Source organism: Rhagoletis zephyria, unplaced genomic scaffold (genome assembly GCF_001687245.7).
Source record: "Rhagoletis zephyria isolate East Lansing unplaced genomic scaffold, Rhagoletis_zephyria_1.1 Rzeph_scaffold_00367, whole genome shotgun sequence".
NCBI lineage: Eukaryota > Metazoa > Arthropoda > Insecta > Diptera > Tephritidae > Rhagoletis > Rhagoletis zephyria.
In genome coordinates, this window is record NW_016157451.1 from 1 (window position 1) to 27350 (window position 27350).

General features: G+C 34.3%; 3 protein-coding genes across 3 annotated transcripts in view; 2 read left to right on the top strand and 1 right to left on the bottom strand.

Moving 5' to 3' along the window:
* Positions 1–81: 81 nt before the first annotated feature.
* Positions 82–1650, top strand: LOC108359250 (uncharacterized protein K02A2.6-like). Its single transcript, XM_017611002.1, has one exon. The coding sequence runs from the start codon at positions 82–84 to the stop codon at positions 1648–1650; it is 1569 nt and encodes a 522-aa protein (XP_017466491.1).
* An 18233-nt stretch (positions 1651–19883) lies between these two features.
* On the bottom strand, positions 19884–21588 carry Gs1 (Glutamine synthetase 1). The gene has a single exon (XM_017611010.1). It carries the CDS (start codon positions 21158–21160, stop codon positions 19952–19954), a length of 1209 nt encoding a protein of 402 aa, XP_017466499.1. The 5' UTR covers positions 21161–21588; the 3' UTR covers positions 19884–19951.
* A 2193-nt stretch (positions 21589–23781) lies between these two features.
* The window catches only part of LOC108359255 (ras-related and estrogen-regulated growth inhibitor-like protein), a 110677-nt gene continuing 107108 nt past the window's right edge, over positions 23782–27350 (top strand). Inside the window, exon 1 of the mRNA XM_017611015.1 lies at positions 23782–23803. The gene's annotated coding sequence lies outside the window, so the exon portion shown is untranslated. The remainder of the gene's footprint in view (positions 23804–27350) is intronic.

Genomic DNA, 27350 nt, shown 5'->3' on the forward strand with positions numbered 1-27350 from the left:
TTTATGTATGTCTATGGAAGAAAATTCCAGCTTGTCACCGATAATCGCCCGCTTACAAGAATTTTTCACCAGCACAATAAAATGCCAGCTATAACATCTGCCAGACTTCTGCGATACGCCGAATTCCTGTCGAGCTTTAATTACGAAGTAATCTACAAAAAAGGATCCGAAAATACTAATGCAGATTGTCTATCCAGAGCAACGCAAATTCCAGGAAATCATTGCACGGACAAAGTAATAAATGAAGAGATAAATGAACTATGTTTGTTATCCATCTTTGAAATATCCAGCGAATACATAAATTCAGAAATCCTAGCATCGGAAACCGCAAAAGATCCCGAACTTTCAAACATCTTAACCAACATGATGAACGGGAACGGCGAAGGTACGTATATGCTCAATAACGGCATTATTTTTAAGGGTCAACGGGTAGTGATTCCAAAAAGCCTACAGCAAAATGTTCTTCAAGAATTACATCGCACTCACCCAGGCGTTACCAAAATGAAGCAACTCGCCAGAAGATATTGTATCTGGAAAGGTATTGACCGTGATATAGAACGGACAGTACGATCATGCGAACCATGTGTTCAAGTTCAAAACAAACCGGCGAAAGCTCCACTGCACCACTGGGAGGAACCAAAAGAAAATTGGGAAAGAATACATATAGATTACGCCGGACCATTCCAGGATAATCATTTTCTTGTGGTCGTGGATGCAAAGTCTAGATGGGCAGAATTTCGAGTTATACGGGATGCTCCAACAACCCAATCCACAATTAACCTTCTATCGGATATTTTCGCTACTCATGGATATCCGTCGATCATGGTTTCTGACAACGCAACTATTTTTACGAGCGCACATTTCAAATCATACTGCAGCAAAAATGGAATTTACCAGAAGCTCATAGCACCAGGGCACCCGAGTACGAATGGTCTTGCCGAGCGAAATGTTCAAACACTTAAAAGGAAGTTAAAAGCTATGTCAACAGAACCAGGACCACTACGCCAAAAAGTCAATGACATTTTACAAATATACCGAGCAACTCCTCTTAGTAATGGTATGAGCCCAGCAGAACTTTACCTAAAAAGACGTATACGGATTCGATTAGACGCGCTAAAACCAATAACACATAATAAAGTAACGGATTCTATACCAGGTGTGCGCCATATTAGCGAGGGAGAGAGAGTACAAGCGTTATATACACAAAACAGCAAAACAATTTGGAAAACAGGTACTGTACAACGAAAGCTAGGTCAACTTCACTACATTATTAAACTAGATGATGGCTACACCTTAAAACGCCATATAGATCAACTAAAGGTCACAAAAGTTCAACAGCGGAAAGTCAGGTTCGCTCAAGATGTTCCTGACATAGGTAATACCCGGGGAAGTACTTCAAATACGATTTCCGACCCAGCAGACCAACAAAATCATAGGAATAGCCAGTACAATTTTCAACAAGTCGAAACTGGATCTCAATCTAATTCAGAATCGAACGATACAGAATCTGAAAGACATACAGAAACATTACCTCGAACTCCAGAGCAGCCAACCCAATCGTCAACTGCTCAAAATCCGGAACAGTCGAGTCAAAGACCTGCACGAATACGCAATAAACCTGCACATCTCCGCGATTATGACTTAACATAACTCTCATTAGCGGGGGAGAACTGTTATAACTTCAACCTAGATGTACTATCAGCCTTAGGATTTGCAGCAGTTCGATCACTAACATTTATAAAATACTCATCTTTGAATATCGATAACCATTGTATCATCACTAGAATATAAGTTGTAATATAATAAAGAAGTATATTAGAAACCGCGTGCTCTTTCAATTTACATCCAAATCCAGATTATAAAAGAAACTATGACTTAAAAGGAATAAGCCCTGAAGATTTCATTCAATTCATTTAAATAATTCATGGGATATTGTGAATCGAAGAAAAAATTACATAAAAATTGATTATGCAATAACTTGCGAAAATCAAAAAACTTTAATTTTTACTGATCGATTTCATGAATTCTAGCTCAACAGTGTTTAAACAACGATCTTGCCATGATGCTAGATTGTGAAGATGATAGTCAGGAGTATACATCCGACATTTGCAGCCCCGATGCAATTCCCAAAAAGGAATTGTTGCACCGCAATAAAAAAAGGGTCAATCGAAAAGAATTTACAATTTTGTCAATTTCAAGTTTTTCAAGTTTGTCGCCTGGAGCGAGTAGCTATTTAATGGCGCAGGTTTGATTTACGACCCGTTAGGAACAGGCTGTAATCCGAAAAGGCAGCAAATTTACTCCTTCTTAAATACAATGTTCCAATTTTTTAATTGAACTACTAAATAAAAAAATATTATTAAAAATTAATAACTTTTCCAATTTTTTATTTACCTAAATTCCTTAATGTACTCACCAAAATTATTTCTTAAAAATATTTGACATCCGCATTCGCATTTGTATCCACGGATGTTAGCTTTTAAACATCCGCATCCGCATTCGCATGCGCGGATGTCTAAAATTACACATTCGCAACATCCCTAATACAAACATGTGTATATATATGAAGACTTGCTTAAACAAATTTACATTAAACGACATAAATAAATAAAAATAAACTTCAAATATATTTGAAACTTTGAAATAAATTTTTTCTTTTTTATTCCACACACTCATTCTCACTTTTACTCTCCCAAAAACTTTGACGTTTGAGGTTAAATTGGCTTCTACCGGTTTTGAGTGTACCATGGTGTCGAAGTGTTTTCCGTCTTAATCGATACTACCGCTGCGATACGATATCGTAACTGGTGCGATACCACGATGCAGCGAAGAAAGGTCCGTCCGAAATACCGCTACTTTGTTTTTGCCGATTTTGACAATTCTGGTCCACAAGTAAACGATGCCTCAGAAACTTTAAATGCACTGAAGTTCACTATTAATTTTTTAATAAATTATATATTTCTACAATTTAGCACAATTAAAACACATTTACTGTCGACAATTTTAATATTAAGAAAATTTGCTCATCTGACATTTTCTTTTCCACTTCCACTTCGGCTTTGTTTACTTGTTTTTGAACGCATCCTATCGTAACGGTAAACCTAACGGTCGTATCTTTTTTCGGAAAAAAAACAGATATTACTGCGCGAAAACCACGTTTCGCAGTATCTTCATTTAAAAATAAAAGCGTTTTTTACAGCGAATTTTTACCGTATTGAAAATCGCACCTTTTTATTAATAACACCCGATTTACATGACTCAAGTACTTGAAATCAATTCTTGCTCATCCTTTTTTGTGTTTTCTATTTGCTTTTACACATTTCAATTCTGTTGAATTGAAGTTTTTGGTTCTTTAAATGGGAAGCAACGAAAATGTCAACACCAAAGCAAGAAAGTTGAAACGACTTGACGGTACAGACGCATGTGTACTTGTCCCTTTTCTTCTCACTAGATCCCCACCAGTCCAAAATCGGCGAAAAAAGGTACTTTTAAGAAACAAATTTTTTTCAGTTTTTTTCACTAGAAATCTATATCTAAAGTGACGAATTTAGAAATGGTTTGGAACTATAGAAAAAGGGATGCAGAATGAACTAAATCCTATTTGTCGAATTTAGAACTATTTCGGAACTATCGAATAAGGAATGCAGAGGGGGCTTGTTTACTTTACATAGATATGTGTTCGGCGGCTTTTTCGTTCGAATACGCTTCTGTTCTGTGCTTCGCAGATGCTTTTTCATAGCCTGGTAATACAAAAATAAAATTTGTGTTAATATTTCAACATCTTGGGACCGTCTGGGATCTAAGAAGCGAGCACCTCTGCAAACTCAGCTACAGCTAAAGGTATGTAAACGTACATTTCTTACAATAATTCAAACAAATTTAATTTCAAATTGAAAACACATTTCTTCCAAAATAACTTAAAATCGCACACACGGAAGAACCAAAAAGATTGAAAAATCATGATACTTTTTTCTTTAGTCTGTCGATTTTAGAACTGGTTTGGAACTATAGAATTTAGGACTAGTTCGGAACTATCGAAAAAGGGATGCTGCGGGGCAATTGACACTTCCTAGGACATCGCCATGTTAAATTCGCCAGTTACTTGCATGGAAAAGTGATTTATCGCGAACCAGTACTGGGTCTAAATGTGTCTACTAGAAGCGCACCAGTTCAGAACTAGAGATTTTCCCCACAGGGGATATCTTGTCCCTATTTTTTTTTTAAATAATAGTATACATAAATATGCTTTTTTAAAACGGGTTTCCGTGATCAGTGTGTATTAAAAAATTTAGGCACCAAAAAAAAAAAATTAATGCAGTATTTTGGAAAAAAACCGCAGCTTCCATTTTTGGAATCCAAAAAAAAAGTATTATACTGCGAAATAAAGTATAGATACGAGCGTTAGGTATACCGCATCTGTTTGAGCCAGGGCTGCAAACCAGGGATGTTGCGAATTTGGAATTTTAGAATGCGAATGCGGATGCGGATGGTTAAACGCTAACAGCCGCGGATGCGGATGCGAATGCGGATGTCAAGTATTTTTATACCCGAGCGCACTTGTGCACAAGGTGTTCACATAACGGTTGTTTGTAACAGGCAAAACGAATCGAAATAGATATAGACAAATGTATACGTGAATGATTAAGCGGTAACTGTCTGTCCGTCCGTCCGTCTGTGCACAAGATAGCTCGAGTACAAATTAAGATATCTTAACGAAACTTGGTATGTGTACTTCTTTTCGGCGTAAGACGGATGGTATTGAAAATGGGAAAAATCGGACAATAACCACGCCTACCTCCCATGCAACGGTAGTTTTCAGAAATACGCAAACTGCGATATTTTACTACTGAAGCTTATTCACTCAAAATTGATATTAACAATCATTTTTAGGCGAAAAAAAGAATACTATAAATTTTTGGAAAGTGGGCGCAGCCACGCCCACTTATGATTACATGTGTATACCTTGGGAACCGCTCTGCCAATTTCTCCCAAACTTGACACAGTTGTTGGACGTCACAAAACATACCGAACGGCTGAAAATTTAAAAAATCGTATAATAACCATGCCCACATCTCATATAACGGTAATTTANCTACACGACGCTCTTCCGATCTATAACGGTAATTTAGAGAAATACGAAAGCTTTGATAAATCAGTAAATACTGGAGCTAATTTATTCAAGATTGATGTTGGCAATAAACGGTAAATTTCAGAAATGCTTGAAACTTCGGTATTTCGAAATTTAAGGACGCTAATAAGCAATAACATTATTATTGAATTTTGGAAAATGGGCGTGATGCCGCCCACATACATTTATATAAGTTTATCTCATTATATCAAACAGAACGTTCTATCGAAGATGTTTGAAATAGGGGTAACCCCACCCTTGCTTACCATGTAGCGGTAGTTTTCGGAAAGGTAAAAAACAATATTGAATACTTGCGCCGGATATTTAATGTTCAGCACCGCCCTAACTTAGACTGTTTTACTTGTTAAGAAATAATTTAGGCGAGTTAATTAGGTGATTTAGTTAAATAAAAAATGTAAAGGTTAGTAATTTTTAATAATGTTTTTTTAGTACTTGAATTTAAAAATTGGAACATTGTCTCCAATAAAAAGTGTTTAAAGGGTCGTAAACCAGGGCCACTATATAACTGCTCGCTAGAGGCGACAAACTTGAAACTTGACAAAATTGTAAATTCTTTTCGATTGACGATGCACCAGTCGAGAGGACTGTCATTTATATTTATTGTTTTTTTTTTTATTGCGGTTCTTTTTTGAGAATTGCATCAGGCTGCAAATGTCGGATGTATCCTCCTGACTTTCATCTTCACAATCTAGTATCATGGCAAGATCGTTGTTTAAACACCGTTGTTTTCCAAAGAATTCTTCATTCTCAGTCTTTTGGTTGTTTCTGAATTTGGAGAACCTGTAACAGCGTTTTTCGATATTAGTTTCTGTAATTCATTTTTAATCCTTTTTCCTGTGACTGGCCAGATATACAGTGCACTTGCACAATATTACAGGGACCGAGAATAACAGTAATTTTTTACCAGTTGAACTTAGCCTAATATTGTTTATTCCGAAATAAAAGTTTTTTCTGGATAATAAACAAACAGCTTATCAAAATTAAACAAATTTAATATCATGTGAAAGAGGACTGAAACAGCGAACGAAGGGTTTTTATATCATTTCAGTTTTAAAGCTATTTAAGTCCTCTTTCATTTGATACCAGACTTGTTTAATTTGGATAAGCGGTTTGATTATTATCCGGAAAGGACTTTTAGTTGGGAATAAAAAATATTTGGCCATGTTTAACTCGTAAAAAAATAACTGTTATATTCGGTCCCTTCAATATTCGCATTCGCAAAAGATCCGCATTGATTAATGCGAACGCGAAAGCGAATGCGAATGTTAAAATTAATGCGGAAGCTCCGCGGTTGCGAATGCGAATGCGAATATTCGCAACAACCCTGCTGCAAACCACTCCAAAAAAACGGGGCGGTTCGGTTCAGTGGTTCGAACTAGGGATGGTGCGAATGTGAAATTTTAGACATCCGCGGATGCGAATGCGGATGCGGTTGTCTAACAGCTAACATCCGCGGATGCGAATGCGAATGCGGATTTCAAGTATTTTTAAGAAATAACCAGGTAAGTAAACTAAGTTATTTAGGTAAATAAGAAAATTTAAAAGTTAGTAATTTTTAGTAATGTTTATTTTACTTAGAACTTGAATTTAAAAATTTTAAATTTTATTTAATAAAAAGTAATGAGAAATGTATCCTCCTGACTAGCAGCATGCATAATGGTGAGATCGTTGTTTAAACAGCGCTTTGAAACCAAACCAGATGTGTCAGGTTTTTCTGAAGCTTTTTTAAAAGAATTCTTCGTTCTCATTCGTTTAGCAGTTTCAGAATATGGGGAACTTGTAACGTTATCAGCGTTTTTCGATTTTAGTTTTTGTAATTCATTTGAATGGGTCTTCTACGACTGGTTTGAAGAATTTGTGCTTATAGCGAGCTAGATAGGTGGATATGGAAAATAAATTATTATTTTCCAGGAATGAAAATTTTGAACAAAATTCTGTTTTTAAGATCCTGGCTGCCAGCCAAACCGGATCAGAAAATTGTTATTTTTTTAAAAAAGCACCCCTTTTTTTGTAATCATTTGAATTATTGGAATCACGAATGATGAGGGTTTCAGATAGTTACGTAATTCTTACCTAATTAAAGGTCGGACCTATAGCTTTTTAAATATTTCAGCATCGATTCTCTTTATAGCTAAATGTTGAAGATTTCTGCTGGAAATCCCTATTGTAGAAGCTTAATCTTTCACTTTAAATAGCAAAGACGGCAGACTTAGGGGGAGAGTTTTACCACAGCGGCCTTTGGGCAAGGATCCAATGTACATATTTATCTATGAAAAAATATTGCCCGACAAGTAAACAAAATTACTGTTTTAAAAATTTTTCCCTAAAATAAATTCCCCAAAGAGCCACATTTGAAATGATTGAAACGAATATATCGTCACCTGAAATGCAAAAAGGCGTAACAACACCATAACTGATGTGGCAAGGTTCATAGAATACAAGGTTACGACATTAGCCATGGCCGCCATCTTGATGACGCAGATGGCCTCAATTTTTGGAGTTGCCAGATTCCTAAAAAAATTTCTTATAAAAATACACTATTTTAGTCAAAAATACATCACGTTTTATTTCAAATATGTGTAACTCTGATATTGACAATTTGCATTGAAGTTTGTGAATTTTTCTGCGTCTTTGAGTTTATTTAAATTATTAAAAATTTAAGTGCGCTGTTTTTGATTGCAAAAATTACGCTGAAAGAGGTAATTTTAGGTTAAGCGTATGTCTAAAGGTGAATTGCGATTTCGGTAGCGAAATTTCGCCAATGTTATGAACGCTTTTTATTCATTCATTCATTAATTGCATTCTACTCACTTTCAAGAATAAAATCACCAGCAAATTTCAATAAGCATTCGATTTACATTTCATTTGTCACTGTTGTACGAATATTATTATGTTAATCCAGTTTCACGTGAAGATAAAACATTTTATGTTGTTATAATAACCTTTGCCACGATTTTATATCAAAAATACCCATTTCATTAGGATTCCTAAAATATGCTATACGGCAGCTATATTTTCTGCGTTTTCTGTACTCTCCTTCTTCGTAAAATATTTCAGCCAATCAGAACTCACTTCTCTACTACGTCATTGGAGGAAAACAAATTTTTGACACCACCATCTATTTTATGAACCTTGNATAGCTAAATGTTGAAGATTTCTGCTGGAAATCCCTATTGTAGAAGCTTAATCTTTCACTTTAAATAGCAAAGACGGCAGACTTAGGGGGAGAGTTTTACCACAGCGGCCTTTGGGCAAGGATCCAATGTACATATTTATCTATGAAAAAATATTGCCCGACAAGTAAACAAAATTACTGTTTTAAAAATTTTTCCCTAAAATAAATTCCCCAAAGAGCCACATTTGAAATGATTGAAACGAATATATCGTCACCTGAAATGCAAAAAGGCGTAACAACACCATAACTGATGTGGCAAGGTTCATAGAATACAAGGTTACGACATTAGCCATGGCCGCCATCTTGATGACGCAGATGGCCTCAATTTTTGGAGTTGCCAGATTCCTAAAAAAATTTCTTATAAAAATACACTATTTTAGTCAAAAATACATCACGTTTTATTTCAAATATGTGTAACTCTGATATTGACAATTTGCATTGAAGTTTGTGAATTTTTCTGCGTCTTTGAGTTTATTTAAATTATTAAAAATTTAAGTGCGCTGTTTTTGATTGCAAAAATTACGCTGAAAGAGGTAATTTTAGGTTAAGCGTATGTCTAAAGGTGAATTGCGATTTCGGTAGCGAAATTTCGCCAATGTTATGAACGCTTTTTATTCATTCATTCATTAATTGCATTCTACTCACTTTCAAGAATAAAATCACCAGCAAATTTCAATAAGCATTCGATTTACATTTCATTTGTCACTGTTGTACGAATATTATTATGTTAATCCAGTTTCACGTGAAGATAAAACATTTTATGTTGTTATAATAACCTTTGCCACGATTTTATATCAAAAATACCCATTTCATTAGGATTCCTAAAATATGCTATACGGCAGCTATATTTTCTGCGTTTTCTGTACTCTCCTTCTTCGTAAAATATTTCAGCCAATCAGAACTCACTTCTCTACTACGTCATTGGAGGAAAACAAATTTTTGACACCACCATCTATTTTATGAACCTTGCTGATGTGGGAGTTGAAATTCGATGAAATCCGTCATATCAATCAAAAACTGAATTTTGAATTTTTTATTAGTTACGACTTTTTGTATTACAGGTGACGATATGTAACATCAAGAGCAAATCACGACAATTTGGTTTAAAATTACAGTGCACACTTTCTTCTTTTATGTCTAGTAGTTTTTTTTTTAAGATTGGTCCAAAAAAATCATAATAAAGAAAGAAATGCAGGTATTAAAAGAAGAGAAAACAAAAAATATATATTATTAAAAAAACTATGTTCTCTTTGACGTACGTCAAAGGTCAAGTAGAAGTGGTAACTTGTATAACTGCTCGATTATATAGCTTAAGAAATAATAAGTTTAAAGGCATTTTTATCAAAGTTGATAAATATGACATTTGACCAGTTTTGTTACACAAATACTCCAACGACCACAGGCAAAAAATATTGGCTACAATTTGTCATTTTGTTTGCAAGATATACGTTTTATCGGTGCACTTGCACAACATTCGCATTCGCAAAAGCTCCGCATTGATTATTGCGAATGCGAATGTTAAAATTAATGCGGAAGCTCCGCGGTTCGGTTCAAACGGTTTAATTTTTTTTGAATGTCAAAGGATATAATAAATAAAAAGATTTGTTATTGAGATCAAATCCAAATATCCGCATGTATAGTGGTGGAAAAATAAATAAGGACGCGAAATTTTTAAAATGTTGGCATTTTTTTAATTTAATTTTTATTGTTTTAAGTATAGTGCACTATCTAATAAAAACCGAACAGATCGAAATTAAAAACTTGTCCAAAAATCTGAAAATTCTTCAAATATTCATCTAACTTGCAAACTTTTTAATAAAATTTCTAGAAAAAGATTTTAAGTTTTAAGTTGATTTTTGGCAATTTTTTCGCGGATTTTCTTCCATACATTTATGTTCGACAAATTTTTAGTATAAAAAAAATTATAATATCCACATGCATAGTGGTGAAAAATAAATAGAGACGGGACATTTTTTAAATTTTGGCAATTTTTTGTATTTAATGTTTATTGTTTTAAGTTTAAAAATTTGTGCAACAATTATGAAAATTCTTCAAAGTTTCATCTAACTTGGAAACTCTTTATATTTAATATGAATTTCTAGAAAAAATTTTTAAGTTTTGAGTTTATTTTTGGCAATTTTTTTCACGGATTTTCTTCCGTACATGTAAAATGTGACAAATGTTTTGTATGAAAAAAATGAGTAATACACTCAACTAATTATTTAAAATCAACGCGATCAATGTGAAATTAGTCGTGAGTCTAGTCGGGTAGTTAAAAACAACACACTCAGAATTTTGAATTGACACTCAAAATTTTGGCTTAATGTTTAAACCCTCATTTTCGGTAGGTTGGACCTCACATTAGGCCTTAACCTCATAGGTACATTTATACCTCTGGTCAAGATAATATGAGTGCGATATTTAAATATTTTTCCTTCGTTTCTTTAATGTTCATTATTTTTGTATAAAAGTATAGCAACAACCATATCCAAATATCAAACTTTGTATGAAAATTAAAAGAAATCAACAAAATTCAACAAAATTTCATTATAGTTTCAAACTTTTTAATCAGAAATAAAACAAATCCGAGTATGCAGTTTTATAGCTCACTCAACTTTAATTTAATCTGATAAGTGCAAGCCTGAATTACATATCTTGAAATCCGCACAGATTTTTTTTGCTGGCGGCTATTTGCATTTTCTACCATATAAAAACATTTCAAGCATTTTTTATATGGGCGAAATTATAAGTAAGATGCCAGTAAACTCAAAAATGTTTGCAATTTTACCAAATGTAAGAGTATGTACTTAGTATACCCGCCCTAAGCTTTAAGTTAAGTTATTGCAAACTAGGCATAAGGTGATTTGTGTCTATACCATTAGTGACAGAGTTATGGGTCTAGCCCTTAAGGCATGATCGCCCAGGATATACCGTTTTGTAAATAATTAGCAGAATAAAGAGACATTCGATATTTGATAGCGAGAACGACGGACGTGTTTTAGTAACTACTTAGCCTTCTGAATATTTCACAAAGTTGTGTATTTTTATACAAAGTTGTGTATAACAAAACTTAAAAATGCTTTAGTGAATTTTGAACCGAACCGAGACATCTTTTGGGTATGATTTTCGGTTCGGTTTTAGCATTTCAGAATAAACAAATAATATAAAAAAACTGTTTAATATACAACGCGTTTATAAATGGACTAAAAAGTAGAAAATAATATTTCTTAGTCCCATAGAATTCGTTTTGATAACTTTTGACTTTGAAATTTTAGCAAAAGTCATTGTAAACAATTTGTGAGAATGAAAATGAAAAGCGTGGGGCGCATGTAAGTTTTTTTATATTATTTATTTTCTACTTTTTAGTTTTGTCTGTATAAAATTTTGCAATAGATATTAAAATAATTCACCGATATTAATAGATTGGTACACACACATGCATACACTTATGTATGTACATTAGGGTGGTCCAAAAACAGTAAAGTCGGAATTGTAATGCCCTCACCCCCTAGGTTTTTCTATATCGAAAAAAGTATACCCCTGTTTTTTTATTTTGAAATCAAAAAATATTTGGAGGTCGCTCAAAACGCTCAAAGTTTTCCATATATTTTTATATGGGAAAAAAGCAACTAACTTTTCGTAGAAATGGTATAGAATTCTTGAAAATAAACATTTTTCGATCGGATAACTCTTGTTCTCTTCAGGAGACTTTCAATCATAGTACCCAATCGTTTATTTGACCATTTTTTAATACTAACGATTTTTCATTTGTCCCCCATTGCATTTTTCGGGGTTTTCGTGGGTTTATATATTGTAAATTATAAATTATAGTTGCGATGAAAAAAATGGTTAAATAAACAATTGGGTATTATTGTTGGGAATCTTCTGCAGATAAGCAGAGTCTTCCGATAGAAAAATATTGACTTTTAAGAATTCCATACCATTTCTACGAAAAGTTGTTTTCCCTCATATAAAATACATGTAAAACTTTGGGCGCTTTGAGCAACCTCTAAATATTTTTTGATTTCAAAATAAAAATATAGGGGTATATTTTTTCGGTAAAGAACAATCCTAGGGGGTGAGAGCATAAAAATTCCGACGCGATCTATCTCGCAATATCGCAACATAATTTGTTAAACGGCGAATGGAATATGAAAAGTTGATTGTAACAAAATGAACCAAATCGTGGAAAAAATAATTTGCTATGTGAAAAATCATCGTATTTGATATTATTAAAATGAAAAAAGGATTATAAAAAGTTAAGAAACAAAGATAAAGTATGGATGAAATTAGAATTACACTCAACGAAAGCTTAAAGTGCCAAAAATTTATTTACATATATTTTATAACTTAACTTTAGGGATTCATGAAACGTCGCAAAGTTGTTGCAAATGACCCATTTGTTGCAAAATTTGCCACTTTGCGACTCAGCTGATTACTTTTTTATGGAACCTTTCTTGCGACAAAATTGCGCCATTGTCATATTATTTGAGCTGGCAATCAGTGCAAAGTCAAAGTCGCGCGAAACTCATGCTTTTTATTATCTTCCGGTAGGTCAAGAAAAAGTATATGTTAAGGCTACTTCGAAATATAATTGTGAACACTTTTTCACTTTTAGTAAATTAGCGATGTGTACACAGCACATCGCAATAATTTAAGATCACGCATAAATTATATACATATTTACTATGTATGTATATAAAAAAATTGACTTTTTGCTTTCTTTCTCGGATCAGAATTTGAAGTGCGCTTAGTAAGGGATTAAATGCAATTAGCTGCGGACTTGTTCACCATTTTTCGTTTGGTTATTATAGTGTCGCCAAAATATCTCAGCTAAAAAGAAAAATAGCTTAATTAGGAAGGTGGGGTTTCGCACAAATGCACATAGTTAAATTATTGCAAGCAATTCGTACGGATATCTATAATCGGGCCAAGTAGAAAACGATAATTTATTGCACCACTGTTTTTTCCATTTGGCTTATGGCTAAACAACAGCCAAGCAAGAACGGAATCTAAGGGCGAGTTTTCTGCTGAAGCTAGCTGGTTTTAACTAAGATTAGCCAATCAAATGTCAGCCAGCTGTTAAATATGAACTCAGTTCACGTGATCTAAGTTTAAACAGCAACTGAAAAACTGGTCCTAAGGGGTATGACAGAGTTGCTCATTGTACTCTACACATCCCTCAGGGGGATTCCGCATTTATGGAATAACGGGCATGATAACCCCGAGGACTCTAGTCAAAGGTTGCCAGTCTTCGAGCGGAGTAGAGGCTCAACTGGCAATAGCTTCGGCTACGAGGTCTGATCAGAGGCTTAATTCTGGTACCACGTGGAACAAGAGCCCCAGAATACATAATATTTACTCTGGCCTGTTCTTGGAAACGGCCCTTCGAGGAGTTTTCATGATGGCTGTGGTTTAAAACCCAAATCCAGGGTAGAACCGGCCTTGGTTGGTTTGATGTGGTGTTGCATTCCAACCGGCGGAATGGTTGCAACACGGGGCGGTGATCAACGATTTTGATCCGCTGTGCTTTTAAGCGCCGTGGGGTTACAGGCAAACCTAATATGCACGCACGCCGCCAATTTATTGTCAAAAATTTCTCATGCACATGCAACTTGTATGAGACCAACCGAAATTGTACGGCGTGCGTATGAAGCTAACTCAATTTCAAATTTTTGTTCTGCGTGACATTTTGATTTGACATTTCGCTCAATGAAAGCAAATGCAAATGCACGCAAGCCAATTTCGGGAGACGCAAAAATAAACAAATTCAACGACATGCGTACCAAAACGCAAGCCGCGAATATTAGGTTAGCCTGTTAGGCCTTCATGGCATGTACCCACGTAAAACACCGGCACACGTTGCACCCTACACACTGTCAAATTTCTGATAATGTTATATAGTCAAACGCGCGATATGTACGCATTTTTCGTGAAGTGAAATGAGTGGCATGACTTATGAAAAAATAAAGGCTCAGTTATGCATACTTGGCATTGCATAAGAGTTGTCACATAAGGCATCTGTTTAATGAGCTTTGCGTGTAAGCGGTTACCCAACGCACAGCATTAAATATGTAAAAGCCTGATTATAGCAACTTAACTTAACTTAACGGAACGTAGAACTAAGGAAAGCAAAATTAAACAGATTTCGACGTGGCATTAAGTTGCGTTAAGTTTCGGCTGTTCAATTATAAGCAACATCCATTTAACAGAATTTTTAAGAGAGAGCCGTAAAATGACATGCTCTGCGGTGCAGTGCAAGGTATGCAAAACTGAGCCTTAACATTCGTGATTTCAAACGCAAAGTATCTGACCAGTTAAATGTACACTAGGGCAGGTTGATTTTTTTTTTTTTTTAATCGTATAGCAAAAACGCAAACTACATAAAATTCTAAGAAAATTCTCCGAAGAAACCATGTATCTAAAACAATATCCTAATCCGCGCCTCTCGACTTGCAAATTTATATGGCCGCCTTTGCCAAAAAAGTAAATGTTAGAAAAAATTGGTTTTTCCAAAAAGAAATCGAATTTTCTGAATAAAATTGTTTAGTAAGGTAGTTCTTTTGCACTTTATATTTTTTCTACACTCAAAATTTTTTTTTCATTAAACATGTTTTTTCATTAAAAAAAATAATTTTCACCCAAGTACGCAAATCAGAGGAGATGCAAATTGGGGTTCAGCTGCTTTTTTGATAATTGAATATTTTGATTAGTCTCAAAACAAAACCTGTATTGCAATAACTATAATATAATGTAATAAAACATAATATATTTCAAAAAAAGAAAATATGTTTAGCGAAAGAAGAGGAAACAAATTTTCAAGTCGAGAGGCGCGGATTAGGGTTTGATTTTAGACCCATGGTTTCTTCGGAGAATTTTCTTAGAATTTAATGTATATTACGTTTTTGCTATATGATTTTTAATTTTTTTGTCATCCATACAAATCAACCCGCCCTAATGTACACATAACTAAGTAAGTAAATACCATATAAACATTCGGACTCCTTTTAGAGTCAGAAAAGTCTCAGAATTCTGAGTTTTAACCCTCTTTATGAGCTCAAAAAATAGCCAGGAAAGAGCATATTTCTCTTCTTGGAAGGGCAAGCCAATATGAGTCCAACTTAGAAGTCATATTAGAGTCTTAAATATGATCAAGATTTTTTATTAAACTTTTACTTCTACGTGAACTTTATTACTTTTGATTAATTTTGGAACCAATACCCGTCATCCCTTGTCAAGCTTGGTTTGCAGACAAACCGGCGTTGGCATTGTGCCATCTTCAGCGTCATTTTTCTTTCTTTGTTCTTTTTAACCGACTTCCAAAAAAGGAGGAGGTTATCAGTTCGTCGGAATATTTTTTTTTTTTTTATGTATGTTACCGCATAACTTTGGACCACGTCAACCGATTTCGATAATTCGGAAAAGTAGTATCTCAGAGGTGGTCTCATACTAATGTGGTTTAGATCCGATCATTGGATCATGAAATATATATACATGTATTTTTTTTAAGTCGGTTTTTTTTTTGCTAAAAATTGCTTGTGTTACTTTTGTTCAACTCAGAATTTATGACACCCACAGTGTCCGAAATGAGTCAGTCTGGTTGACTGTTCTCAAATTCATATATATGATAAAGGAAAGACTCATTTTGTACTCATAAATTCTGAGCACTCAAAAAATTGTTTAAAGGGTATATATAAGCAATATAAACAAATATATGTACGTACATAACTATGTAGATACATTAGGGCGGAGTAATTTGTTCGGAGCAAAATTTTCGAAGAAAGTGAAAGTTCAAGATCTACGATTATTTCTAAGCAAAAGTATCAAAAAAAATATATACCAAAAATTACGTTTGACTCTCCCAATTTTCAAAAGAAAAGGCAATGTAATGTAACTTTTTTGACATACATAATTTTTTATTTTCTCGTTTTTGTGAAGTAGTTTCTTAAATATGAAGAAAACACAAACTTTTGTGAATGAGAAATTTCGTTCACTGATTTTTCTTTTAAAAATTGAGAGGGTCAAACGTCATTTCATATAGTTTGTTTACCATTCTTGCTTAGAATCGAACGAAGAAATAGAATATGCCATACAGTTTTTTTTGAAATAAAATTACTTCGCCCTAATGTACATACTACACATAATGTATTAGTATTTGCATATAAACAAGTGGAAGAACTTTTAATTTTCATTTCTAAAAATACATAGTATGTATAGTTATTTACTACGTCTCTTGTGGAAAGAAATATAAATTAACTTTTGCACGCGCTATAAATACGTTTGGCAACAAACCAAACAAATCAAATGGAAATTAAATGCATGTGTATGTACATATTTACAAAAAACTTATTTATTCGCATTTGATAAAACACGCCACGATGTGCGTAGCTTTTTTAAAGTGTTTATTACCTACTCATTTTATTTCACATTAATATTTAGCATGATCATTTGAATGTAAGAATAAAATTCATACACATTTCGCACTCCGTTATTCAGCTACTACACATCAAAGTACTTACTTATCGAAAATTAGCAAAGCCTCCCACAACTACACAGGAGAGTAGTGAGCGGTAACGCAGCTGCAGCTGAATGCTTTATTTTCTTAGACAGGTTCACGCAATTTTTTTCCATACTGCAGCTTTTATTTACACCTCACAGCAGTTTTTCATTGGAATATATGTTTTGTTTGTCCGCTATGTGGGCAATTATTTAACTGAAGTGCAAACTTCTTAGCAATTAGTTGCAGGTGCGTAACAACATTGTAAAGGCTCAGTTTTGCATACTTGGCATTGCATTAGGGTTGTCATATAACGAATCCGTTAAACGAGCGAGCGGTTACCCAACGCACAGCATTACGTAGAAGTCTGTTGGTTTTTGATTTTTACATAAAAATTAAATTTTATGCAGTGCAGTGCAAAGCATGCATAACTGAGCTATAAATCGTTTCGAAAACTGAATGTTTCAAAGGTGTATTGAAAGCACCAGGTCAACAGCTTGTGCTTAATAATACGCTATTTTATAACAATTTTAGATATTTTTTTCTTTTATTCTTTTTCTCTTCGAATAAGTATATCATTGTGGTTTACTTAAAGTACTATTCATCATAACAGTTACACTAATTTTGATAAAACTTCGCTCTTTATTATCTGTACTGCGTATAATTTTTATACCCGAGCGCACTTGTGCACAAGGGTATTATAACTTTGTTCATATAACGGTTGTGTGTAACAGGCAAAACTAATCGCGATAGATATAGACAAATGTATACATAAATAATCAGAATGAAAAGAGAAATCGATTAAGCGGTGACTGTCTGGCCGTCCGTCCGTCCGTCCGTCCGTCCGTCCGTCCGTCCGTCCGTCCGTCTGTCCGTCCGTCTGTGCACACGATAACTCGAGTAAAAATTAAGATATCTTATCGAAACTTGGTACGTGTACTTCATTCGGGCGTAGGACGGATGGTATTGAAAATGGGCAAAATCGGACAATAACCACGCCTACTTCCCATATAACGGTAATTTTCAGAAATACAAAAACTGCGATATTTTAGTAACTACTGAAGATAATTCACTCAAAATTGATACTTACAACAAATTTTAGACATAAATAAGAATATTGGAATTTTTTGGAAAATGGACGTAGCACAGTTGTTGGCCCTGTTACAGCATACCAAATGGCCGAAAATTTTTAACATCGGACAATAACCACGCCCACATCCCATATAACGGTAATTTCGATAAATACGAAATCCTCGATAAAGCAGTAAATATTAAAGCTAATTTATTCAAAATTTGATGGTTGCAACAATTCTTTACCAGGAAATACGCTTATGATACAATTTTGGTAAATGGGCGTGGCACCGCCCACTTATGATCATATATATGTATCTCGCTAACCGTTCTAGCAATTTGTACCAAACTCGGTATGGTTATTGTGCTCGCCACATAAAAGCAAACCATTGAAAATTCGGACTAAAATTACGGCCGCTTTTCATGTAACGGTAAATTTCAGAAATGCTTGAAATTTCAATATTTCGAAATTTAAGGACGCTAGTTTACTTAAAATTTATACACCCCGGCTTATCATGTAGCGGTAGCTTTCGGAAAGGTGGAAAACATATATTTAATACTTGCGCCGGATATTTAATGTTCGGCTCCGCCCGAACTTAGACTTTCTTACTTGTTTAATAAAACTTTAGCAGTTCTAATGGTTTTTTGGCAATTGAATTGTGGTACATATTAAAACTTGCGAAGCGAATTAATTTGGCGAATTAAGAGGCAGAGAAGGCATTAGGAGTGCAAAGAACTTGCACAAGCTCGTACAATCGAACACTCTCAGAGCGTATTTTAGTTGCGTACGCCAAACCATTTGTTTCGCCAAATTCTCGCAAGTGATAATACCACCCTAAGGTATATTTTTCTGATATTCTACCACACAGTGTCTTCTTTATTAAATATATAAATTGTAGGGCATTGTATTAGTATTTTGTTGACAATTTACTATCCCGAAGAGTAGGTACCTGTTTGTCGTCAATGTATTTTTTAATTTCCAAGATATTTCATTGTGGAATTTGCCTAAATATTTCTTATAGAAATACCACTGTTACAAAGTACAAAATTTCCACTCATTTATTGATAAATAAAAAAATTGGTAGTAGAGATACATAGCAATAGAAGTCGTATATACATATAATGGAATACATATATACATATATGTATGTATGTGTGTATAAAAATAAACTTTTACTTTTTTCGTAGACAAATGATCATTGAATCCCATTCTAAGTTATAATAATATTTTTGAATTTTTCCCCGCCCCTTAGGAAAATAACTTAAATGAATAACAGTATTGAAAGAATTCTCACAAACAATACAGCTTTAATAAATGATTTCTGCAATTTCTGGTACTGAATCTGTCTTCAAATTATTACATTAGCATTACAATAAACTTAATAACATCTAACGTTTACAACAAAGTTAATTACATACATTTTTTTAGATATGTACAGTGTTTTTTTGTTTTCTCGTTCTTTAAATGTTTATGTTTGTTCGTTTACTCCTAGCACACGCCCATAAAAATGTAAATACAATACACTTAGGTCTCTTTTTATTCGGTTTTTAATGCGGATTTGAATTTTTCGCTGTAGCGATTTTGCTTTTTTGAGAGGTTTTATAACTTTTTTCAGTGTGTAGGAGACAATGCTTCTGATAAATAATTTGTCTTTGTATTCTTACATAATTAATGTATTTATTGTGGTATTTTTTTTTTTTGTTTTTGGTTAAAATACAAATAAAATTTTATTTATGTCATTAATGTTCGGTCTTACATGGAATAATAAGTGTCGAAGTGAAGAATTAATTGTTTTTTTTTTTTGCTTAATATTGCCTCACTGTTTTTTATGTTTTTTTTAGAATTTTTTAAATGGAGTACCTGAATTTATGCGGTTTTTAAAAATGCTGGAACGCGTCCCCTGTTTTTGTATGAAAGTAAAGAACTTTTTTATGCGGCCTTCTGAGGAACGTATGTACCGCATAAGAAAAGACATAAGTGTATATTGTAATTTTTTCGCTATTAAATTTTTTTTGTCTAACTTGTAGCGTATGAGCTTGCGCTATTTGCATTCTCAATTTATTCATCGAGTAGACAGGTTCTGACCAGTGCATTGCAAACAGCATAAGGATCGCAGTTAGAGCTGGGACGACGATCTTCGAAATAGCCTTTGCCAGCTGTGGCAACACCACGTGGAATACGCACGCTGGATCCACGGTTAGCTACTCCCCAAGAGAACTTGTCGATGCTTGAAGTCTCCAAACGACCCACCAAACGACGTTCGTTATCTTTGCCCTCTTTGGGATCATAGGCACGAATGTGGCGCTCTTGGTGTTTGCTCAGCTTCTTAATAGCCTCCTCAATGGCTTTCATACCACCATCGACACGCATTGCTTTGGTGGAGAAATTGTGATGCGCACCAGCACCATTCCATGGTCCTTCCATTGGTTTGGGATCGAACGTGACGACAATCCCGTATTCCTCAGCAATGCGTTGTAGAATGTAGCGTGAGACCCAGAGATCATCACTAGCTTTAAGACCAACGCAAGGGCCCACCTGGTATTCCCACTGTGCAGGCATAACTTCAGCATTAGTTCCGGCAAATTCAATACCAGCATACAAGCAAGCAATGGCGTGTGCTTCAACTAGTTCACGCGCGTAAACGCGGTCAGCGCCCACTCCACAATAGTAAGGTCCTTGGGGAGCGGGGAAGCCACCCTCGGGCCAGCCGAAAGGACGTCCTTCTACATCAAGTAAGGTATACTCCTGTTCTATGCCGAACCAGGGCTCCTGATCAGCGACTTTATCTATAGCTTCCTGGCAGGCAGCACGCTTGTTGGAGGGTGTAGGATGTCCATCAGCTGTGTAGGTATCACACATCACAATAATATCATTCTTGCCGGGCTTGAAAGGATCCCGATAGAGGGCACGTGGCACTAGGGTGGTGTCCGAGTTTTCACCGGAAGCCTGATAAGTCGAGCTGCCATCATACTGCCATTGGGGAAGATCTTGCACAGTACTGGGCACTTTATTCAAGACACGATCCTTTAAACGGATATTCTCACCAGTGCCATCGATCCACAGATAAGTAGCCTGTACGCGATTACTTGGGGTTTCGAGTTCGCGATAACGATCCAACAGTGTCTTACTGAGTGCAGCATTGGGTGAATTCTTGAGGAAATGTGCTTGGCGCACAGAGGTCAAATTAAGGTTGCGGAAGTGTGTTGCCAGCTGGGACGGGACCGCGAGCTCCTTGCTGATAAATAAACCGGCACAACGTAAAGCCATTTTGCTAGTTAAATTTAATGTTGACTTTTAAGGAGAAAAAAGTTGGAAAATTTTTTCAGCGCGCTTTCGCAGGAGTTAACGAACGCCAAGGATGTACGATTCAGTAGAGGAAGGTGATAAGAGTGACGCACAAATTACTTGAAATTACACAAGTGCGCTATACTAAACTTGAAAAATGTCCGAAAGTGATAGATTTGTGCGTAGCACTTAAAACACTTTGTATGCATTTATTTTGTGGAATTCTCTTCGTACTTTTTGTTTAGATAAACACTTCTTTATTTTAGTAATTATTTTTACTGTCACACTTTTTATGGCTTTGTGAATACAAAATATATGTATTTAAAACGGAGCTTCCGAGTTTCTAACACCCGTTTTCTATGAGGTTTGAATACTGTCTGACTGCGAACTGAGTGGAACGCTCACTTTTCAAGTCTCTGCCGCTTTGTTATTTCTTTATCACACTTTCAGAAGTCGACCTCGCCGTATCCGACGTCTACCCAGCAAGCACATTTGTATGTATGGGTGAGATTTCATTGTTTTCGTTCAGAGAGCCATTAGCCTACATGAGCATCAGTGTTGATAATTTCGATACAATTTGATACAATTTCGAGTGCTTACTACCTTCCTATTACCCAGAACTTTCATCTGTAGTCAAAATTTTGCAGCACTTGATTCGTTAAGCTATGCAGCACTGTTTTTATTAATTTCTGTGGTGATAGATTTAGAATCGCATAATATTGATATACTGGACGTGCCAAAACAAATAAAAACTAAAATAGGAAGATATTCTACATTTTACAAAAAATTTAAACAAGTTTGTGTAAAACTATCGTACTATGAAGAATTTTAATGACGATGTTCTAATTTGAGTTTCAAAACTGAACCTTTCTTCTGTATTATCAGGCAATATGCCAATCACTGTTCCACTAATACACTTATTGTTTCAGAAGTTGGAAATCGCTCGAATAGAAGACAGCACCATGAAACTTAAAGCTGAACACCTTGATTTAAAAAAATTTGTCAAGCTCAATGTTTGTTAGATTTGGGGGAAAAATAAGAATCACTAAAAATCAACAACATCGCTCAAGATTGTTGTCGATTGCACATTCTTCAGCCAATGTGGAAAGGATTTTCTCCATACAAAAATTAATAAAAACATAATGTCGAAATAAACTTCAAGTAGAAACAATTTCCTTCTTAATAAGAACTAAAAATTATAAAAATTCTAGTGGACAATGTTATGAAAGCATAACATATCTGGCAACTTTGTAAATCATTTTTGTACTTACATACATGCATTTAAAATCATAAAATCTAATGTAAAAATATGTAGGAACAATAATTAAATACACAATAACTAAATCTTAGAAATATAATAGTCATTAAAATTTGGTACAATTTAGTGGTAAATTGTACTTTTTTCAATTACATTTTCATACGAAATTTGAAAATGCAATTATCAACACTGATGAGCATACACTGGGCCAGTTTCGGAAGATTAGGAAGCATGGACAGTGTTGCCGTTGAGAATTTTCAGAAAGTCGCAAAAAAGGGCTCATTGACGTTGAATTTAGAAAGAAAATGGCGGGACAAGCTTTACACAAAACAGGGTTGCAAACATTCACATAAATCTAGTTTCTGCAAGGAGAAGAATTGCATTTCCTTTAGAAGTTTTAATTATACATTTTTTCGTACTTACAGGAGGAAATATTTTCTAATAGGATGGTTCTGTTAACATTTCCTAAAAAATCACTGAAAGAAGGCAAAAGTCGCACATAATTTTGGATAAGGGTCAAAAAATCAAAATTTTCAAAGTCTGGTCAAATTATTGGCAACGGCAACACTGAGCATGGAAGCCCACAGTCGAGCAAGTGAGCAAATGAGGCGGGCACTCTCGACCATAATCTGCGCGGGCGTCGGTGTACGTGATTACATATGTACATATAATCATGTGTACATACGTATATGCTATTTATGTGTAAGATATACGCTAGATACACAATATCCACTAAAAAGTACATATCGCCGTTTAAAGTACAAAACCGCGTATCGTCATTCTGCAAAACCGCGAAACTTACCTTTGCTGCCAAAAATTGGATTTGCTCACACAAGCTCTTGGCTCAATCCTTATCCATTCGTCCTGAAATATGCTAGCCAGAAATGCCATTGCTTTATAAAAAAAAAGATAACCATTTTGAAATATGAGTGTTTTTACTCTCTAGAAAATAATTTATGCAACCGCATGTACGCGGTTTTGCATTATCTTGATACGCGGTTTTGTACTTTAAAAGACGATATGTGTACACGCTGCAGGTAGCTGACAGGACTTTAATGTTTTCTAAAAAAAACTCAGAATGAAAAAATTTTCCAGGTAGACCTTAAGTCGGCCGCTGACTACATATTTATTCATTGTAGTATTCTCAAGTGTACCGAAAGATCCTTTGTTTTTATTATGTACACATGTATTTACTTTGTTCATTTTAATTTAGTTATTCAAAACAAAAACCGAATTTGTAAATATGTATGTATGTTGTTATCTATTTACTTAGTAGTAGTCGAAGAGAGCTTTTTAAGAACAACAAAAACTTACTCACAACTCTCCAGTGTCGTAGAAAGAGGGGCCTCAAATACTATCTAAGAGAGGTAAGTAACCTCCGGTTTGTTTTTGCTCCGTATGTGTTTTCTAATGTTCAAAGTGAAGATGAAGAAGCGATATCTGGATCGCGAACCATATTGATGGATTGATGGATCGCGCACGAATGCTACATGTTCAATATTTATCAAGTCAGTATTTGCATAATTTTTTTTCTGCACACTTATAATGGCGGAAGAACATTTTTTTTATTTTGTACGAAGAATTTATAGATAATGCATTCAAATTTTCAATGTTAATTTAAGTATTTTTAATTTGTTTCGAAAGGTTTTAAGCGCCGAGAAAAGCCGTATGGAATGCGTTTTGAAAATGCTAGACGTTCAATATATATTGACAGTACTGCGATCCGTGATCCGGATTTCAAAATTTCTAGATATTTTATGATCCGTATCACAATCCATCAATATTTGATGGTACACCTTCAATAAATATCACGATCGAGGATGGTGATTTATATTTATGGTGTAACAGACGGCTAAGCAAATGTTTGAAAAAGCTTATTTTGCATATATCCGGAAAGAAGTCGAGTTTACACATACATGCCCGATTTTTTCTTTCTTTCAAATATTGAACATATTAGTTTAATTAATTCTTATCATGTCCAAGCATTTTGTGTTTAATATTTTGCTCCTTTTGTCGAAGGATTTTTCACGGACCTAAAAACAGTTTTCGATACTTCAACAAGGAAAAGTACGAAAATATAAGCTTTCCTTGATTTATTTTGGCCGATTAAGTTTTGAACGAGAGAAAATAAATTAGTTTAACTGGATACGTTCCAAGTTAGTGAAAAAGTTGTTTAGAACTCCTATTAGGTCGTAATGAAATGTACCGCAAATGTTAAGTGTAACGTAGCCAGTGAAAAACTAAAAAAGTTGTGTTTTGGATAATTAACTACCCTTTCCAAAAGAATATATAACATGATGTCGATATCATACTGATTCCATATGGAAAAAAAGAAATCATAGCTGACTTCGCTGCACAATTACCTCATAAATAAGTGTAACGTGGCCAGTGCTTTTCTTTTTATTTAACATTTTTTTATTGACGTGATAAGTATTCTCATTTCATTTTAGCAATAAATAATAACACATATTTAAGAAAGTTTTTTCATGAACAATTGCGAATTGAGCATTATATTACTGTTAAAGTTTAATAACTATTCTATTGAAATAAAGCGAAACTAACATTTGTAAAATATCCTTTGAAATCTTTATCTCTTAAGATTTTGACTATATATTTGCCTATAATTCAATTAGATTTTTTGCAACATATAAATCTGATAAGTTATCTGCCCATTATACGTGATTGTGCTCATAGCACTACAATTTTATAGAATCTGATACAAGTCTACACCAGACTATAAAGAGTTTATAATAATAATAATAATAGATTGGCGCTTACACATATGTTAGTGCTTGGCCGAGCTTCTCCTCCAAATTGTGGTGTGCGCCTTAATGTTGTCACACGAAGGGGAGGGGCCTACAGTTTTACACCGACTCCGAACGGCGATTGTATTTTTATGAGAAGCTGTTTTTCATGGCAGAAATACACTCGAAGGTTTGCCATTGCCTGCCAAGGGGCGACCGCTGTTAAGAAAAAACCTTTTTTCTAAATTTTTTGCGATGTTGTTTCGACTGGGGATTGAACCCAGGCCTTGCGGAGTGTAAGCGCGCACTGCTGGAAGAGTTTATAAGTCTATTTATTTAGACTGTTTGTGTTTATCGGCCTTTAACTGTAAACTGATGTAATTTTAATTTTATAAGCTCGAGGCCTAGAGAATACATAAAACACAGGTTTTAGTTCTAAGTTGTGCCTGGTCGACTGGTGTTTGCATCATAATTATCCTTGATGTTTCTGTAGACTTTTGACACGTCTTTGTCTTTGCGGTGTTTGAACATGATTGTTTTTGTTTAACGGCCTTTAAATTTTAAACTGATGTAATTTATATTTTATAAGCTCGAGGGCAAGAGAATACATAAAACACAGGTTTTAGCTCTTAAATTTTTAATGTAGATATTTCTACCTCCATCTGAGGCCATCTTCAGGAACTCTTAGTTGTAGGTCGACTGGACACAACTAAGAGTTCCTGAAGATGACCTCAGATTGAGGTCGAAATATCGATATTAAAAATTAAAGAACTAAAACCTGCGTTTTATGTATGCTATTTACTTTGTTAAAAATTGTTTATGTTACCACTTTTCTATAAAACTGCGATAAATGCATTAACATTTTTTTTTTATCTAAGATTAACACAGTTGTGGAAACCATCGTATCTGATTTGAAATTGTCTTGGATGGCATTGGAAAAAAATAATTATTCAGAAAGGATTAAAAAGAAAACACACAACAAAGTACTTAAGATGAGCTTTTGCATATTTTAAGTTATTAAACATAAGTGGTTTTTGTAGTTAAGTTAAATAAATATTATTTGTGGCGATAATACGAAGATTTTCCGGTCAAAAATTTTAGTGTAGGATAATTTTTGACCTAGTTAGAATTGTTAAGGATAATCGAGTTTTATATTTTAATCCTGTAATAGAAGATCCCAATTTTAGCTGAAACAGTTGTTTATGAAGACAGAATAAGAATGCGATGAAAAAATGGATGAACAAAGCCTTTTGGTTAAACCTTGCCCAAACCGTACGTGTAACGTGGCCAGTGTTTTGTGTAACGTTGCCAGTGCCCAAATTTTGTGAGCAAAAATTGTCAAAAACCTAAAATTTACAACAATTGGGTAAGCAGATTACACCCTGCATTCATTGTAGATGACATACTGAAAAGCTAGCTATATTCGCTCACCCGTTTCGCAGAAATTTCAAACTTTCTGACACAACCCATCATTAAACTTCCAAATAGTGTAACGTAGCCAGCATATTCGAATGCCTATAACTTTGAAACCTAAGGTTTTATTAAAACCTTTTTTTTACAGATAGACCGTGCCAGTCAAATAATCTGCCATATATGTTTTTAAACTTCTGCTATCACCTTGAATTCGCCTTGATAGAATGCAGGTATACATATGTACATTAGACTGCATCACTCCCCATACAAAAAAAAATCGGTACTGTGTCTACGTTGGAATTATATAATATATTATATTTTAAGACTTCCACCAAAATATTTCGGAAAAAAATTAAGATTTACGTGAGCGAAAAAATTAAGATTTACGGACCGATTTGAAAATACCTCTAAAAATGGAGATTTTATGAATAAAAATTGTATCTTAAAGATTTTTTGAAAAAATTTAAAAAAATTGCACAAAAATATTTTCAAAAAATTTTCAACGGAATCGTAATAATGAAATTTTTGATGCTGTTTTTTTTTAACTTTTTTCAAAAAATGGATAAGAAAAACTTGAATAACTGAACCTAAACTCTTCCGATTTATACTTGTGAGGTATCATTGGAAAGGCATTTTCTCATTCAAAGGATGAAGGAGAAAGGTAGGATGAACGAGCGTCATTCCAAGTTGAATTAAGATGTGTTGGTATTTGGAAAAATAAATTGGGACGTGAATGAGCTTGTTTGTGAACAGAGAT